At 51.2% G+C, this 18,152-nt stretch overlaps 1 protein-coding gene across 3 annotated transcripts in view; it reads left to right on the top strand.

Annotated features, from left to right (window-relative positions):
* Positions 1-18,152, top strand: part of ITSN1 (intersectin 1) — a 117,800-nt gene that overhangs the window by 96,758 nt on the left and 2,890 nt on the right. For 2 of the 3 annotated variants that reach the window (XM_077192746.1, XM_077192732.1), the window contains 10 exons: positions 8,141-8,262; positions 9,791-9,897; positions 11,470-11,653; positions 12,532-12,630; positions 13,423-13,590; positions 14,906-15,178; positions 15,662-15,783; positions 16,886-16,968; positions 17,067-17,150; positions 17,622-17,795. In XM_077192746.1, the coding sequence (XP_077048861.1) occupies positions 8,141-8,262; positions 9,791-9,897; positions 11,470-11,653; positions 12,532-12,630; positions 13,423-13,590; positions 14,906-15,178; positions 15,662-15,783; positions 16,886-16,968; positions 17,067-17,150; positions 17,622-17,795 (1,416 nt within the window). The remainder of the gene's footprint in view (positions 1-8,140; positions 8,263-9,790; positions 9,898-11,469; positions 11,654-12,531; positions 12,631-13,422; positions 13,591-14,905; positions 15,179-15,661; positions 15,784-16,885; positions 16,969-17,066; positions 17,151-17,621; positions 17,796-18,152) is intronic. The other variant, XM_077192741.1, reaches the window with a different exon arrangement.

The following is an 18,152-nucleotide window of genomic DNA, read 5'->3' as shown; positions in this document are numbered from 1 at the left end:
GTCACATTCCTGGGTCAGACATGGGTGCAATGTTCCCTCCTGGGGCTGCCAGAATCCCCAGACGGCCCCGGGACGGCGCTGGGGCTGCTCAGCTGTGCTTTCTGTGGAACAACACCTTGTGAACGAGTCATTCTCCTGACAAGAACGAATGTATAGAACTCAATCCCTGCAATCCATTTCCAATGTTTACATTTTTTAAAGCAGAACTGTGGAACTGACACAGATGAGTAAGAGCTGGAGCTCTCAGTGGAGCTGGAGCTGCGCTGCAGCCGAGCCCTGCCCGGCTCCTGCTGCAAGTGCTGGCAGTGCCCTCTCCCAACGCCTCACAGAGCACAACAGAGCCCTGCTACTCATGATTTACCACGGGGTTACTCCTGGTGTCTGTGTCCCCTGTCCCAGCCCCTGCTGGCAGCCTGGAGCACTCCCAGCCCAGCTCCCTGCTCCCCACCCGTCCTGCAAAGGTGCAAAGGACAAGTGAAGCTCCTTACTCAGTTGCACTTCAGTATTTCATCACTATGAATGTAAATTATATAAATATATAAAAACCTGCAGCTTTAACAACTGTAATCCAGCCTTTCCAATTAGTTCCATGTATAGAGAATTAAATCCTTCGTACAAAAGAGGCCGACAGTGTTTGTTGTTGTCTCGTCTGGGTCACGCCGAGCTCGCCCCGAGGGCTTTGGCAGCAGCACTGGAGCCCTTGGCCCCTCCAGGGACACCTGCCTGGCCTCTTGGAGCCCTCCAGGGACACCTGCCTGGCTTCTTGGAGCCCTCCAGGGACACCTGCCTGGCTTCTTGGAGCCCTCCAGGGACACCTGCCTGGCTTCTTGGAGCCCTCCAGGGACACCTGCCTGGCCTCTTGGAGCCCTCCAGGGACACCTGCCTGGCCTCTTGGAGCGTGGGCTCCCTGTAACTGCTCAGGTCCATCATTGCTCCCTGCAGCCTTTGCCCCTCTGCCTCAGGGGGGTTGCTGCTGTGTCCGTGGACTCCTGGCAGGTCCCTTCCAGCTCAGGATGTTCTGGGATTCTCTGATTCCCTGCCCAGGGTTTCTACGTGGTACCAAGCAGTGGATTTTGATTTTTTTTTAATAGATAAATTAAATATTCTTTCTTGGTTTGCTGTGGAGGCCCTGGAGGGGCTTCCCCTAAGTTCCAGCCCATTGGCTCCTTGCCCTGTTCCTATGCCTGAACATAGGTGTTCCTGGAATTGGGATGTGTTTCATGCCAGAAGCTCAAGTGAAGATATGCACAACTGCACAGATTTTCCTTCTTTTTAGGACAGTATTTAAATAGTAGTACATCTTTCATTCCTACCATTAAAAAAATAATTCTTCTCCATCGTGGCCACTTGCTGACAAGCGCAGAAATGGAGCAGCACGTCCCACTTGTGATTTTCAGTGCTCTCAGAGGGGATGGAGCCAGGTTTGACTCCACTCTGTCAGTATTTTGTGCATTAACTGACATTTGCATGAGAGCCTCTCCCTCTTTTCCCATCCTGAGCTGTTGGGTTGAAAACCTGACTCAACTGAAAGCTCTGGCCCTTAGGGACCCTGTGGGTCCTGTGACCTCAGGCCAGAACTACAGACTGAATCTGGTGCAATATTTGCAGTGCTGCAGCTGTAGGGGATTCAGGTGCTGCTCTCTTCTTCCTCTTCCCATCCAGTGAAGAAGCTCCTGCAGTCCCTGAGGGTGCAGATTCTCCCCCCCAGTGCCTTCAGGGCTGGGGCAGCTTTGGGAAACTGGGAGGAGCAGTCTGGGGTTGTCCCTCACAGAATCCCCAAATCCCTGGGGCTGGCCCAGCCCTGCCAGCCCATGCAGTGCCAGCTGTGCCCCATGGGCACCTTGTCCCCAGCCCAGAGCACTCAGTGCCACCTGCAGGGGACACCTGCAGGGCTGGGCACTGCAAAGCTCCCTGGGCAGCCCCTGCCAAGGCCTGAGCTCCCTTGCCATGGGCAAATTGCTGCTGCTGTCCAAGCTGAACACACACAAGGCACTGCTGGTGCCTCAGGCAGAAGAGGAACATGAATCCCATGTACAGAGTTCCAGACACAAACACTCCCCTGGGCCTTCAGTGACAGATGCTGAAATCCCCATTCATTTCCTCCCTGAGTCCCTGAGGGGGCTCTGCTGGCTCAGCAGGGAGGGTTTCATCCTCCTCCTCCTCCTCAGGGATCCTCCCTGAGCTGCAGGGAACAAGGCATTGCAGCGACTGCTTTACTTGTCCTTATGGATATCAATATATAAAAATATATAAATATACACATGAGAAAGGGAGTGTGACAGGGACTGTCCCAGAGCAGCTGGGGCTGCCCCTGCATCCCTGGCAGTGCCCAAGGCCAGGCTGGACCCTGGGGACAGTGGGAGGTGTCCCTGCCATGGCAGGGGTGGCACTGGCTGATCCTTAAAATCCCTTCCCACCCAAATCATCCTGGCACTCTGGGAATTGGTTCTTTACCCTCACTTCCCTGTGCCAGGGGCCTTCTCCCCCTGCACAGGAATTGTCACTTGAGGGATGGAGACTGGAATTCCAGAGGCTGCCAGTGCTGCAGGGTTTTATTCTTCACTGGTTTTATGTTTGTGGGAATTCCTTCTTTATTCAACTGCTCACAAAGAATTCCCATGGATGTTCTTTCAGGGAATTTGTTCACTTGAAATCTGTCCAAGACAACTCCAAGTCTGAAATGTGGGTTTATCAAGAACATTTTGCTTTACATTCAGGATCAGTTTTATTTAAACCTCAATTCTTTTGGAGCTTTAGTGGCTTCACTTTGTCACCATGAGCTCACTGAGCACATTTTATTCCCATAAGCAAAATGACTGAAATTCTGCTTTTGTTCTCTGGTTTTAAAGCACTTTTTAGTTCTTTGTGGCTATTGACTCCAGCTATTTAACTTGTTAAATAGCAACTTCTGTGCAGTAAATTCTGATGACAAATGACTTGTTTTTAACTTCAGATAACTTCAGTAGATTCAGGAGCAAAATATCTCAACTATTACTGAGTAGAATGGACAGGGCAGGGTAACCAAGGGCTCCTCAGGTAAGCACGGTGCTGAGGTGACCTTTTGGTTTCAGGACATTGTCCTGGAGTTCAAATGGAAATGGTTTAACCAGGACTTCACTGCCCACCTGGGGCCTTCAATGAGCAAAGCTCCTGAACTGAGCTGGGAATAAACCCCAGGGATCCCCCAGTGCCAGCCCAGAGCCCCCAGCAAGCCCAGCCTGGGCATCCCTGGCAGCGCTGGCCAAAGGCTCCTGGAGCTGTGGCAGCCTCGGGGCCGTGCCCATTCCCTGGGCAGCCTGGGCAGTGCCAGCACCCTCTGGGCAAGAACCTTGCCCTAAAACCCAACCTAAATCCCTCCAGGCCCAGCTCCAGCCGCTCCCTGGGTGCTGTCAGGTCACAGGAGCAGAGCTCAGAGCTGTCCCTCTGCCAAATGAAAGTGAAAAAATGATAAAATGCTGTTTGAAAAGAGGCTGCAACATTTAAAATACTGCATTTGGCTCCCACCTTGCTGGTTCCAAGTGAAGTGCCTGCACAGCAGCTGTATTTGTGGATTCCCTGTGGAACTGGCTGTGCTGTCCCTTCTCCTTGGACCTGTGGCTGCTGCCTGTGACTCTGCTGCCCCTGTGCCCTGAGAGCCAGGGGCTCAGACAGGCCTGGGGCACAATCCAGGGCTGGGGTTTGCTTTCCTGATGTGGGGCACAACCCAGGGCTGGGGTTTGGTTTCCTGATGTGTTCTGAACCCCTCCAGGCCTTGCTTAACTCTGTGATTTACATTTTTTGAGGCATTCTTGCCCTCACATGTGGGATTTTACTGTCCCCAAGCAGCCTCTGGAGAGGGATTGGTAGAAGCAGTGACTCTGGAGTGGCTGAGGTTGGAGCCCCATCAGTGAGCCCATCCTCAAGTGCCACATCCAAGCCTTTGAGCACTCCAGAGAGGGCAACCCCAGCCCTAAATAATGCTGCAAGTTTTGCCAGTGGGACTGCCCAGATTAGATTCCATCTCCTTCCCTGCACCTCAGAGGGAACTGGACACACTGGTCTGCTTCAGAAATTCCAAATCTGCTGAAATGATTGAAAACAGCTGAGAAATGGGGTTGGGCATTGCAGATGGAGAGATCTGTTTGATCCCAATGTCCTCACCAAAAGCCTGGGGTGGCCTCTCAGTGGAGGGTCCCTCCGAGGCGATTTAAGGGGAATTGGTTGCATCTGGAGCAGGTGCTAAGAAAGCTGAATGTTGAAATGCTGTGATTTAAATTACTCAGTACTGAGAGCCCTTGAGGGCTGTGCCCAGTTCTGGCCCTGCAGGAGAGCCCTGGAGGGGCTGGAGCGTGTCCAGGGCAGGGAATGGAGCTGGGCAGGGGCTGCAGAATCCCTGAGGGAGCTGGGCAGGGGCTGCAGAATCCCTGAGGGAGCTGGGCAGGGGCTGGGGCTGGAGCAAAGGAGGCTCAGGGGCCCTTGTGGCTCTGCACAAGTCCCTGCCAGGAGGGCACAGCCGGGGGGGTCGGGCTCTGCTCCCAGGGCACAGGGACAGGAGCAGAGGGAACGGCCTCAGGCTGGGCCAGGGCAGGCTCAGCTTGGACAGCAGCAGCAATTTGCCCATGGCAAGGGAGCTCAGGCCTTGGCAGGGGCTGCCCAGGGAGCTTTGCAGTGCCCAGCCCTGCAGGTGTCCCCTGCAGGTGGCACTGAGTGCTCTGGGCTGGGGACAAGGTGCCCATGGGGCACAGCTGGCACTGCAGGGGCTGGCAGGGCTGGGCCAGCACCGGGGATTTGGGATCTGTGAATAATTTACCTGAGGGAAGGGCTGCTCTCCTGGTGTGCTGTTCCCTTCTCCTAAAGCTTTTGGAGGAAATCTCCAAACTGTGACATCACTTTTGCCTGCTCCTGTCCCTCTGTCAGGACAGATTCCTGTCTCCTGTGACCTGGTCACCACAGCCTGGGCCAGCTCAAGGCTTACAGGGAAATCTGGCAGTGGCACTGCCTAGAAATGAAATGAAAAAGGATCAGCAGCTGTGGCCATGGATGTGGATCTGTGATTTCCACAGCAGAACCTCCCTTCCCAAAAAGCAGCATCTTGTTTTAGGCTCAGTGTTTGCTTGGGAGATCCAGATCTTCAGGGCTGACTTTGTAAGGAAGAGGAACAACATCTTTACTCTGTGCAAAGGATTTGAAGTTATTTTTTACATTTCTGGAGCCCATTAATCTGCAGGGACTGTGGTGCTGGGAGGTCAAGGCACAGATCTGCAGTTCCAACATTTGTATCTTGGTTCTCCAAGTCCAGCCAGAATGGCAGGATGGGTGGGTTCACCCTCCTGAGAACAGCCAAGTTCATTATTGTCATTTCCCCACCCTTCCCTGGCTTTCCTGGATTGAAACAAAGATTTGCCCAGAGCAGCTGGGGCTGCCCCTGCATCCCTGGCAGTGCCCAAGGCCAGGCTGGACACTGGGGACAGTGGGAGGTGTCCCTGCCATGGCAGGGGTGGCCCTGGGTGGGCTCTGAGGTCCCTCCAGCCCAAACCACCCCATGACTCTGTGATCTGTGGAATCCAGTTCACCAAAGTTCTTTGGCATCCATGAAGAACAAGCCAGGCATTTCCACCTGGAAATGAATCCAGGTCTTCTTCAGTGTTCTTCATACAAAGACCAGAAAAATCTCTGCACTTGTGCACCTGTCAAAGAAATCTCCTGCCAGGAGAGTCTCTTTGGGATGTTCTGCTCACATTTCTTTTTTCCCCAAACACTTCAAAAGCAGAATGTTTCAGTGGTTCAGAGCAGCCATTCCCAGCCCAGCTGGCTGCCAAGGGAGCCACTAAAATGGCTCATTGTTCAAAATGTCAGGGCTTGGTGCTTGGAAATCACCTTCAGGCCAAGATTTTGGACATCTTTGAACAAGAACTTCCCCAAGGAAAAGTAATTAAACACTTGGTTCTCTTCTAATGAAGCACTGGGAGAGCTGAGGCTGTTTCTCAGACCTGTGCTTTACTTGGTACCAAAGAAGCTGCTCTGAAATCAGACATTTATTCAACAGAGATGGCACTTCTGCCTTTTGGAAGGGGCCAAAGTCCATTGTTCTGGCATGAAAATGACATTTCTCCACACCTGCTTTTTGTTGCAAGTTTGGATTGCATTTTGTGGAGGGCTGTGACATCTGTGTCCCAAGGGAGCCTTGTCAGTGTCACTGTGCTTCCCACCTGATCCCAGCTCCCAGCCTCAGAGTCAGAGAGGAAACAACCTTGGCTGTGTCTCCTTTTCTGGGTTTGTTTCCTTTGGTTTTGTTTGGGCTTGGCTTTTGGTTTCGCTTTGTTGGGTTTGTTTGGTTGGTTTGGGTTTTTTTGTTATTTTTAAGTCAAATCCATCATTCCACTTTCAGAAGCACAGATCAGTTCAAGCAGATGTTGCTGGTATTTCATGGAAATATTGGTGATACATCTGAACCGTCCCAGTGGCATTGTCTGAACTCCATTCAGGAAGCTAAAATAGGGAATACTCCCTAAATTTTAACTTTATATGCAAAGAACTGAAAGAGTTACCTGGGGCCTGATGTTTTCATGAGAAAAGTTTGTTTCCATGAGAAATATACTGAATTTGCTGAGGGCTGAGGGAAAGAATTCAGCTGGAGAATTTTGGTTGTGTGAAAATAGTTGAATAGATCATTTTTAGAGCCAAACATTTTCCACCTGTTTGAAATCAACTTTGCTTTTTGCAATGCATTATATTTTATGCAGAAAAAAGTAGCAAAAACTGGAAGAAAACATTCTGTGTTCCAGTCTCAGAAGAACTTAATTAAGCTCAGCTGAAAAACAATGGCCTACAGAAGAAAGGAGGGAATTAAATGTTCTGTCTAATTCAGAGTAGAAAAGAAAATTCAAGATTGTGGAACTGATATAAAACCCCTCCCATCTGAGGGGGTCAATGCAAGGGAGGTTTGCAGCAGTGAAAGGACAGAACTGATGGAGAGGAGCTCTCAGTGCCAGCCTTTCACTGTGCTTTTAAACAGAAAGGAGAACAAAATCCACCCTTGGCTCAGCCCAGACATCAGTGGGGATCTGCAGTGACCTGGGCATGTCCTGGCTCACACCCTTCAAATATCTGGGAGCAGTTTTTATTGAAGTGTGGAGAAGGGAAGAGGCCCTGCAGGCCCTTCTTGAGCAGGATTTCTGTGAGCAGAGGGGCCAAGGTGAACCTTGAATATGGAGCATCCATCAGCTGAGGGACTCATCCCAAAGTGCCCCTTGGAGCTTTAGGGACCTGCAGCTCTTCCCTAATTCCCTCTGGGATATCTCTGTGTTTTCTTCACACCACATGGAGCCCTTTCCCCCTTTTCACTGCCAGCCATCCATGTGGAATTGGGATGGCACAACCCAAGGGGTTGGGGGCCTCCAGGGAGAGGTTGGGAAGGGGCAGGCAGAGGTGAGGGAGACTTTAAACTTGGCCACCAGGGAGGAGCTCACACACAGAGATGGCTTTTGTTGTAATAAATAAAAAGGTGTTAAATGGAATGTTTGGAGTCACTGAGAGATGGAGCTTTGCTGGGGCTGTGCCATGTGAGCAGCAATGCAGTGAGCAGCAATGCAGTGAGCAGCAATGCAGTGGGCAGTGCTGTCCGTGCAGGGCTGTGCCATGTGAGCAGCAATGCAGTGAGCAGCAATGCAGTGAGCAGCAATGCAGTGAGCAGGGCAGGCAACAGTGCTGTCCATGCAGGCTGTGCCATGTGAGCAGCAATGCAGTGAGCAGCAATGCAGTGAGCAGCAATGCAGGCAGCAGTGCTGTCCATGCAGGCTGTGCCATGTGAGCAGCAATGCAGTGAGCAGCAATGCAGGCAGCAGTGCTGTCCATGCAGGGCTGTGCCATGTGAGCAGCAATGCAGTGAGCAGCAATGCAGTGAGCAGCAATGCAGTGAGCAGCAATGCAGGCAGCAGTGCTGTCCGTGCAGGCTGTGCCATGTGAGCAGCAATGCAGTGGGCAGTGATGCAGTGGGCAGCAATGCAGGCAGCAGCAATGCAGGCAGCAGCAATGCAGGCAGCAGCAATGCAGTGAGCAGCAATGCAGGCAGCAGTGCTGTCCGTGCAGGGCTGCGTGGCTGCCCCAGTGTGTCCCCGTGCCCCCAGCCCCACTGAAGCCCCAGTGCTGTTGTGTTTTGCAGGGTGTGCAGACCTGCACCTGCTGGACATGCTGACCCCCACCGAGAGGAAGAGGCAGGGCTACATCCACGAGCTCATCGTCACCGAGGAGAACTACGTGAACGACCTGCAGCTGGTGACAGAGGTGCGCAGCCCCGGGCCTCCTCCCTTGGGCAGGGCCAAATCCCTGCCTTGGGCCAAATCCCTGCCTTGTGCCAAATCCCTGCCTTGGGCCAAATCCCTGCCTTGTGCCAAATCCCTGCCTTGGGCCAAATCCCTGCCTTGTGCCAAATCCCTGCCTTGGGCCAAATCCCTGTGTTGTGCAAAATCCCTGCCTTGGGCCAAATCCCTGCCTTGTGCAAAATTCCTGCCTTGTGCCAAATCCCTGCCTTGTGCCAAATCCCTGCACTTCACTGCCAACCTGGGGGGCTCTGCCCAGTCCTCTTTTATCTATATTGATACAGATAGAGACAGATACAGGCACAGATATACAGAGATACAGAGATACAGATACAGATACACAGACATACAGATACAGATATACAGATACAGATACAGATACACAGACATACAGATACAGATATACAGATATACAGATATACAGATACAGATATACAGATATACAGATACAGATATACAGATATACAGATAGATACAGATACAGATATACAGATACAGATACACAGACATACAAATACAGAGATACAGATATACAGATACACAGATATAAAGATATACAGATATACAGCCACAGATAAATACAGATATACAGATACAGATAGATACAGATACAGATATACAGATACAGATGTACATATATACAGATATACAAATACAGATATACAGATAGATATAGATACAGATACAGATGTACAGATGTACAGATGTACAGATGTACAGATATACAAATACAGATATACAGATAGATACAGGTACAGATACTGATACAGATAGATACACATATACAGATACATATACAGTTACATACAGATACAGATGCAGATACAGATGCAGATACAGCTGTGGGTGGGTGCAAACCATGGCAGTCCCCTGTGCTACCACCACCAAAGTGCTGATCTTTGAAGTGTCATTTTAGCAAAGCCCTTTTGCTCCTGACTCTCAGTGTTCATTTCTCATGTACAAGTTGTGAAGCTTAAAGAAAGGTTCTGGAATGAAGCACATTCCCTACACTCTGAGGTGGGGCAGTGATACTGAGTGATAAATGAGCAGTGGGGCTCAGTTATCCCTTCCTGTGATTGGCTTTAGAGGTAGAAAAAAAAGGAATTCATACAGCCAACTATGGACAATTCCTTTGACAGAGAAGCAAAGTCCTTTTTTGAGGAAGAGCTCAAGATATGCAGAAATTAGGACTCTCAGAGAAATCAGGTCTTCCATAGAAGAGTCCAACCTATTTTCAGCTGGATTATCAAAGGAATCCTGGGATCTTTTGCAGGAAACTTCTGCTAAAATTCCCAGGTTTCAAACAGATTATCCAGATCCCTACAGATTATCCAGCACCCACAGAAATTCAGAGTATTCCCTGTTGAAGCCCCCTGTACCTGAGGGTTTCCTTAATCCCAGCCATCCCAGGAACACCATGGCTGTCAGGGACAGGGGTGTGCTGGCTCTGTACTTACCCTGGGCACTCCAAATGGCCTCTTCTCACTCCCCAGATCTTCCAGAAACCACTGATGGAGTCTGAGCTGGTTACAGAAAAAGAAGTTGCCATGATTTTTGTGAATTGGAAGGAGCTGATTATGTGCAATATAAAACTACTGAAGTAAGTTGGTTTTTTTTCCCCCATACTTCACAAAACCAGAACCCTGGGCCTCTCCCCCTGCTTCTCCTTTTCTCTGCATGAAAACATTCGCCACTTACACAAATCCTAACCAGAGGGGCCCCGTGTTTCTCCTTGGGGAAAAAGCAGCCTGGGGGCAGGGTTTGCTGTGAGCTGTTGAGAAGAGCCCAGCAGTTCTCTGCCATTTGCACTCCCTTGGTTCCTGCTGCAGAAGGCAAATCCTCCTCTGCCCTGGAGAGCAAGGCTTGCCAAGGCTTCCCCAGGGCAGGACTTTCCCTGCCTGCTTCCAAAGGGTTTGTGCCCAGGGCACCCCTCTCCAAAGGCTCTGGGTGCTGCTGCCCCCAGTCACTGCCAGGGAAACTGAGTGGGGGCACAGTTAAACCTGCACCTTGATAAGCAAAAGCATTAATAAAGTTATTTTCTTTCCCTACTCAGCTGCTAATTTTCACTGAACCTACAGGGATTTTACAGCTTTGTAGTATCTCCTTTTTTTTGTAAAATGTATTTGAAAATGGCCCACGAGTTGAAAAGTTGTGGCAGTGACAGGACAAGTGACAATGAACCTTTCCTCAGGACACCAGGCTAAAAACTCAAAGTGATGGGGTTTTCCTTGCCTCACTCACACATCAGTAGCTCTCTTTCTAAGCCAGTAGAAAAGGAAATTACCCTCCTCTTCCTCTCAGCTGTGATCTGGCATTGCATTAAAGTCAGGCAGCAGCTGGATCGCAGGAGAGGGAAAGGTGTTGGCTGAGGGTGCAGCCTGGGTTATGTGGAAGCCCAGGGCACCGGGAATATTTCTGTGTCTGCTCTGGGGTGCACTGACCCCCAGGGCAGCACTGACTCTGACCCTCATCCATGGAGAAAGTTTCCCAGACTTCAAGACAGACTGGAATCCACCAAAGTGTGAAATAGATTATGGAGAGCAGTGCAGGTGCATCACTGGGTGAGACATTGAGGTTTTGGGGTTTTTAGTGTGTTGTGGATGGAAGCAAGATGGAGGGCACAGGGTGTCATCCTGGGTTTCTTCATGCTGCTTCTTCCTTCTTCCCCATGGGTTTGGGTGGCATTTTGTAATTGGGCAGAAAAGTCCCCATTGCAGCTCTGTGGGATCAGTTATTGGGTTAAAAGGTTAAAATAATACCTGGTTAAAAATAATCCAGGTGTCAGTTCTTAATTGGATAGTTCAGTCTTAAAAGTCCTTGTACCAAGAGATTGTTGGCCATTTTGTGCCTTCTAATGGAAAGCTGCAGAACTCACAGCAGTGAGACTGTTTTACTGATAACAAATAATAAACACCTGAGTCCCAACATGAAACACTGTCCCAAATGCCTTCAATCCAGACCCAGAGAAACCCACAGCTGGTACTGCCACAACTGGTGCCTCCGTGTAAAAGTGGCAGCTCAGTAAGATGAAACTGTTTATGGTATCCCTGCAGTAAATCTTGTGCCCGGTGTATTTATGGTTCTCTGCCTTTCCACAATGAATAAGAAGCACCCCTTTGTTCCATAACTGAGGAGTGGCTCTGTGTCCAACCCCTGCCCTGCTCCCGCCCAGGGCCCTGCGTGTGAGGAAGAAGATGTCGGGGGAGAAGATGCCGGTGAAGATGATCGGGGACATCCTGACGGCGCAGCTGCCCCACATGCAGCCCTACATCCGCTTCTGCAGCTGCCAGCTCAACGGCGCCGCCCTCATACAGCAGAAAACCGACGAGGTGCCCGACTTCAAGGAGTTTGTCAAGGTGGGAGAAGCAGCAGCCCCTGGGAATTGTGTGCATCTTCTCTTCTCGCCTGGCTGAAATGCTGAGCAAAGGAGGCACCGCCTCCCGTGAGGGCTGGGTCACTTCTGGGCCACCCCTGGAGGGGCTGGAGCGTGTCCAGGGCAGGGAACGGGGCTGGGCAGGGGCTGGAGAATCCCTGAGGGAGCTGGGCAGGGGCTGCAGAATCCCTGAGGGAGCTGGGCAGGGGCTGCAGAATCCCTGAGGGAGCTGGGCAGGGGCTGCAGAATCCCTGAGGGAGCTGGGCAGGGGCTGCAGAATCCCTGAGGGAGCTGGGCAGGGGCTGCAGAATCCCTGAGGGAGCTGGGCAGGGGCTGGGGCTGGAGCCAAGGAGGCTCAGGGGCCCTTGTGGCTCTGCACAAGTCCCTGCCACGGGGATCGAGCTCTGCTGCCGTGTCCCAAGGGAAAGGAGGGGAAATGGCCTGAAATTGCACCAGGGGAGGTTCAAAATGGAGATTGGAAACATTTTTTCCCTCACAGAGTGGTCAGGCCTTGGGCTGAGCTGCCCAGGGAGGTTTGGAGTCACTGGAATTGTCCCAGAGCAGTCTGGATGTGGCCCTGGGGACAGGGTTTGGGGTGATGCTGGTGCTGCTGGGGTGGCACTGGGTGATCCTGGAGGGCTCCTCCAGCCCTGGTGATTCTGGGATTCTTGTCCAGACAAGGCAGGTGAAGAAATGTTGTACAAAGCACCAGGAGTTCTCCTACTGATGTTGTGATCTCAGAGCAGATTTAGCTGAGGATCGGTGCTCATTTATTGCCTTCCCTTTTCCTTTCTTGGAGGAGCTCAGTTTTTGGGGTTTAAACCTCCTGACTAACCAGATTTTCCCTCTCTAATGTTTCAGAGGTTAGCAATGGATCCTCGCTGTAAAGGAATGCCACTATCAAGTTTTCTACTAAAGCCTATGCAACGGGTAACCAGATACCCACTAATCATTAAAAATGTACGTTCCTTTGCACACCTGCTGGGTTTGGTGCTGCTTTGCTTACACCTTAATTACAGGGTTGTTTCCTTATTTGTGTCAGGCTTTGTCACTGGGAGGTTTCTGATGTGCTGGGGAATGTGGGATGTCCTTTAATACTCAATTCCAGTATAGAAAATGGGATCACTCTTGGGCTTTGGCAAAGTTATTCAATATTTCCATTTGAAACAGAGCTGAAGCTTGCACCCAAAGAACCAGAAGGCAGTGAGTGCAGAGGGAAAATTTAAAATTCAGATAACAGGAGCAACAAGACAACCTTGGGCTCATATTTGCCTTTCCCCTCAGCGCCATTCCCTCCCCACGGGCTGAGCCTGCATTGCTGCAGGTTCCCCCTGTGCTGATGGTGCTGGAGGATTTACAGCCCTTGCCTAACTTCCACTTGTTGCTTAACACTTCCCATCCCAAATAACACCATGGAGCATGGCTCAAGGCTTTCACAGGGGATTATGAATTGGATGTTGATATTTAGGGATTCCTTCAGCAGTCATGGCTCCATTTCTGTATTTGGCTGCAATGTCTGTGCTTCTGTCAGAGGAGCCAGCAGTGTCCTGCTGCAAAGGCTGTGCAGGCAGGCCTGCAGTCCAGCTGCTCCCAAATAGTGTTTGTCTCCTATTTCTCACATCTGTCAAGGGGGAAAATAAACGTGGGGCCGGCTCTGCTGGCAGTGAAGGCTGGACTGGAAGTGTGGGGCTGGCAGTGAGTGCAGCTGAGCTGCGGTGCCAGGAGCCTGATGCTGCCTTTGCTTGTGTGCAGATCATAGAGAACACCCCTGAGAACCACCCTGACCACAGCCACCTGAAGCAGGCCCTGGAGAAGGCGGAGGAGCTGTGCTCGCAGGTGAACGAGGGCGTGCGGGAGAAGGAGAACTCGGACAGGCTGGAGTGGATCCAGGCCCACGTGCAGTGCGAGGGCCTCTCCGAGGTAACGGGGCTGCCCCGGGCACAGGGACACGGCAGCACTGCCCCATCCCCTGGCCCCTGGCCCCTCCTGGCTGCTGCTCGTGCTCCTGAACCCTGCTTGGGTGCCTGGCTCCGGAGCACTCCCAGGTTCAACGCTGCCATCTGCAACCAGCACTTCCCAGTTTCCCAGTCCTTTGGGGTGCAGTGGTTATGGGGCTGCTGGATCCCACTCCAAAGCTGCACCTGACCACTATGGACTGCTTTGAAAACCAAATATTTAGAAATATTTTCTGTGATAAAGCTTTGTATACATTTGAAAACTCAAGAATACTGATCAAGTCTCTGGAGACTTTACAGAGAGAACCCCTGCCTCCCATACCATGTTACGTGATAAGCTTCTAGAAATACTGTGTTTGTATGTCCTGCAAAAGGAGGGAAGATATTCTGATGGCCTTCCTGTTGCTGGTGGAGGTAACAGAGACAGACAGATCACAACTTGATTTTCAAAGTATGCATGATTCTAGAAGGTAAAAAATAATGGGCACTGGTTGGTTCATAAAGTAGAAAAATTGCATTTCACCTGAGGAAGCTTGACTGTTCTGGGAGAAGGACAGGTGTGACAACGTCAGCACATCCAGCTGTCTGCCAGCAGGAAAGTGGCTGCTTTTATCTTCTGCAGGTGGTGCCTGCCCCAGCACAGCAGCTCCACACCCTGGCAGAACCTGTGGTGCTCCCTGCACCATAACACCAGCAGCAGCCCCAGCCATGGCAGGGAACAGCTCAGCCTCTCCCTGTTTTCTGTCCAAGGGGTTTCCAGCCTGCCAAAGGAGCCCCTCCAGAGCCAGCTGCCCAGGCTGGGGAGAGCTGTGCCAAACCCTGGTGAAAATAAACCTGAAAATGGCACTTTAGGCAAGGGCAAGACTCTGCTGATCCCTAACAAGGCCTGGCTGAGTCTGGGATTGTGCCAGTCCCAGTGGTCAGCAGCTCTAACTCGGGGTATTGTGGCCACCTGAGGACCTCTGGGGTGTTGTAAGAGGTGAAATTCAAGCACAGTTCAGAATGCAGCCCTTAAGGAAGCTCAGCCTGTGGAGAGGCCGTTGGCAGAGCTGCTGCTCATCCAGGACAGGCGCCCTGGCTCAGTCCCAGCCCTGCAGGTGCATGCGTGTGGCCAGGGGGCACAGACGCTTTTGGCTTCCCCTGCCTGCCCAGCCCTGTGGCCTTCAGGGACTCTCCCAGGGCCCCCTGTGACTTGTGCTGCTTGTGGTGCTCGAGGCATGGCTGGTCATCCCTGCCACAGACTGGAACCAGGACTCAAAACTGTGTTTGGTCTCTTGCAGGGCAGCCCCGATTGTTTCACTTTATACAGTGCGTTGTTGTTCTTCTTCTACTTTTCGCAGCAACTCGTTTTTAATTCAGTTACAAACTGCTTGGGACCACGCAAGTTCCTGCACAGTGGGAAGCTCTATAAAGCCAAGAGTAACAAGGAGCTCTATGGTTTTCTCTTCAACGACTTCCTCCTCCTCACTCAGATCATAAAACCTCTTGGCTCTTCTGGCACAGACAAGGTCTTCAGCCCCAAGTCCAACCTGCAGTACAAAATGTACAAAACTGTAAGTGCTGCTCTGACACGGGGATGGGGACGGGCTCAGCAGCTCCATTCTGAGGGTGTGGGCAGGAGCCTCCCTAGAGAAGAGGTTTGAAAGCTTTGGGATTCAGGGCTGATGGCAGGAAGGTGTCTGTGTGCTCTAGGGAAATAAGAAAAGATGCTTTGGAGGTTTTGCTTGAATAAAACTCTTCCATGAGGGCTCGTGTGTTTGAGGGAGCAGAGAAGAGTGGGATTCACTGCTCTCTGGGGGAGGAAGCTCTGCTGTGCTTGGCTCTCTCCAGGAAACTCTGCTGTGCTTGGCTCTCTCCAGGAGTGTCCCCTGGCAATGCAGGCACCTCTGTCAGCTTTTAAAATTCTCTGCAGAAATATAGCAGGCAGAAGGGGGGAGATACTTGGGGCATGGAATAATCCTGCTGTGAGCTGATGTGTGCTGAATGCCCCTGTGCAGACTCTGCAGTACAACTCCAGCTCTGCTGATGTTTTACAGCCCATTTTCCTCAACGAGGTACTGGTAAAATTACCCACAGACCCTTCTGGAGATGAGCCCATCTTCCACATCTCCCACATCGACAGAGTCTACACACTCCGGGCTGAAAGCATTAATGAAAGGTAAGGGCCTTCGTGGGCCCTTTAAAAAGTCTGGGAACTGAGGGATGGGAATGGTTGTGATGGAAACTTGCAGAGCACTCTCCAAGCTGGTTATTTTACAAGACTGGAAAATTCCTTCTTGGGATATGATGATCTGACAAAGAGGGAGTAATAATGTTTCCTGAACTCCAGCTGGACCAGTGATGAAATGGCTGAGGGTGGATGTTTAGGCTGCATTTCACATTTTATGGTAATGTGAAGAAGCCAAGAGATGCAATTCTATCTTCTGCTGTTACCTGGGATAGTGGACAGTGTCCCTGCCCATGGCAGGGAGTGGGACTGGGTGAGCTTTAGGATATCTCCCAACCCAATGTCCTGTGGAGCAGCATCTCTTCATTTGGGGTTCCAAAACTGATCCACAGCTTCCAGATTCTCCCATGTTTCCTTGGCTCAGGCTTCCTTGTTTGTCACAGCAGTTCTCTGAAGCCCTTGAGGTCCCTTAGTAGCTCTTGTGCCACCCTTTTTGTCTGTCAGCCTTCCCCTCAGCCTCCTTCAGGCACAGGCTGGGATTGCTGGGATTGGCTCAGTGATCCACATGGGTCTCTTCACACTCAGGATGTTCTGTGACTCTTAACATGAAATGGTTTCCCAGAAGGGCCCATTCACCACCCGTGGACTCCCCAGGTTACGCTTTTAAAGCCCTGAGAGTCAGAAGAATTGGGTTGGAAATCTCAGGGACCAAGGACAGTGGTCACCTCAGCAGCAGCAGTGTCTTGTACCTCCTTGCTCCAAGAAATCAGTTTATTTCAGGAAAACGAGGGGCTGGATGAAAGCAAACCTGTTCTTGAGACCTTTTGTTTTCCCACCAAGCATATCCTGCTCGTGGCTCTCTTGAGCTTGCTCTGTGTGCTGGGGTTTGCTGCCTTGGGATGGTTCCATTCTGCAGGTGCTGTGAACTCCAGTAAGATCCCTTCCAGGCAGACAGCTGTGGGATGGCAGAGCCTGGGATGGGGCCAGAGCCTTGGCTGGGAAGGAGGGACAGCTTTGCTTTTGTCTGCTGTTCTCCAGCAGGGAAAAACAGAAATGGCATTTTGCAACTTTTTTTTCTCCTTTCCTTCTGAAGGACTGCCTGGGTTCAGAAGATCAAAGCTGCTTCAGAACTTTACATAGAGACTGAAAAGAAGAAGAGGGAAAAGGCCTACTTAGGTACAGCATAGGATGTGGGGGTCTCATCTTCTGTGGAAAAGTCCTGGGCAGGAAAATCCATTGGTGACATTTCTCTCTGCTCTTCTGTTCCACCACAGTTCGCTCTCAGAGGGCAACAGGCATCGGGAGGCTGATGGTGAATGTTGTTGAAGGCATTGAGCTAAAACCCTGCAGGTCCCACGGTGAGTGCCTTGGCTTTCCCTGCTCCATCCAGAGGACATTCCCATTTGCCAGCCTAACTCTGCAGGGGTTCTGTCCCAGACATGATTTTGTTAAATGACGTGGATTTAATGAAGGTAAAATAGGCAGAGGTGACTTTGTGCAGCTGAGCCATGGTCCTGCAGTTGTCCTGCACGAGGCTTTTGTTTCAGGCTGGCTTTGTTTCCACCACACAAACCATAAAGTCCTGAAGGGAAGGGTGGAGGGTGCTCAGCACCCAGCAGAGCAGAGCATTCACTGTGATGTTAATGTAGCCCATTACAGAGGCAGTGAAGCAGAGCCTGGGATGGGAACAGAGCCTGGGATGGGGCCAGAGGCTGGTGTGGCCAAGGTCTTTCCCAGCTCAGGTGGCTGTTGGAGCAGAAGGAAGCTCAGGAGCAGGAGCACGCAGCTAACAAAGCCCCGCTCGTTTCTGTTCGTTCCCATCTTCCCAGGAAAGAGCAACCCCTATTGCGAGGTGACCATGGGCTCCCAGTGCCACATCACCAAGACCATCCAGGACACCCTCAATCCCAAGTGGAATTCCAACTGCCAGTTCTTCATCAAGGACCTGGAGCAGGACGTGCTGTGCATCACGGTGTTCGAGCGGGACCAGTTCTCCCCGGATGGTGCGTACGGGGCTGCCCCTGCCAAGGGCGTTTGCAGAGCTCTTTTTTGAGGAGGAGAATTCCTGCTGAGGGAAAGCAGAGGGAATGAGCTGGGCTGGGAGATGATCTTTAAAGGTACCCCAGATTTGACCCTCTTTGCATAGGAAGAGTCAACTTAACCTCGCTCCACACAGTATCAGCACAAAAAGGACGCAGCTCCCTCTGGGTTTTGAGAGTTCCTTTTCTTGAGCAGTTGACAACAACTAAAATGTGATTTGTAGTTCTGCTGAGACTCCAGAAAGCTCTGGGTGCTGCTTGCACACAGATGGGTTCAGGCAGGAGGAAGAGAAATTACTTTGAGCTCCTGTTATATGCAAT

This window comes from Agelaius phoeniceus, chromosome 2 (assembly GCF_051311805.1).
Source record: "Agelaius phoeniceus isolate bAgePho1 chromosome 2, bAgePho1.hap1, whole genome shotgun sequence".
Taxonomy (NCBI): Eukaryota; Metazoa; Chordata; class Aves; order Passeriformes; family Icteridae; genus Agelaius; species Agelaius phoeniceus.
Note: the sequence above shows the minus strand (reverse complement) of the source record. Positions and strands in the feature narration are given on the sequence as shown.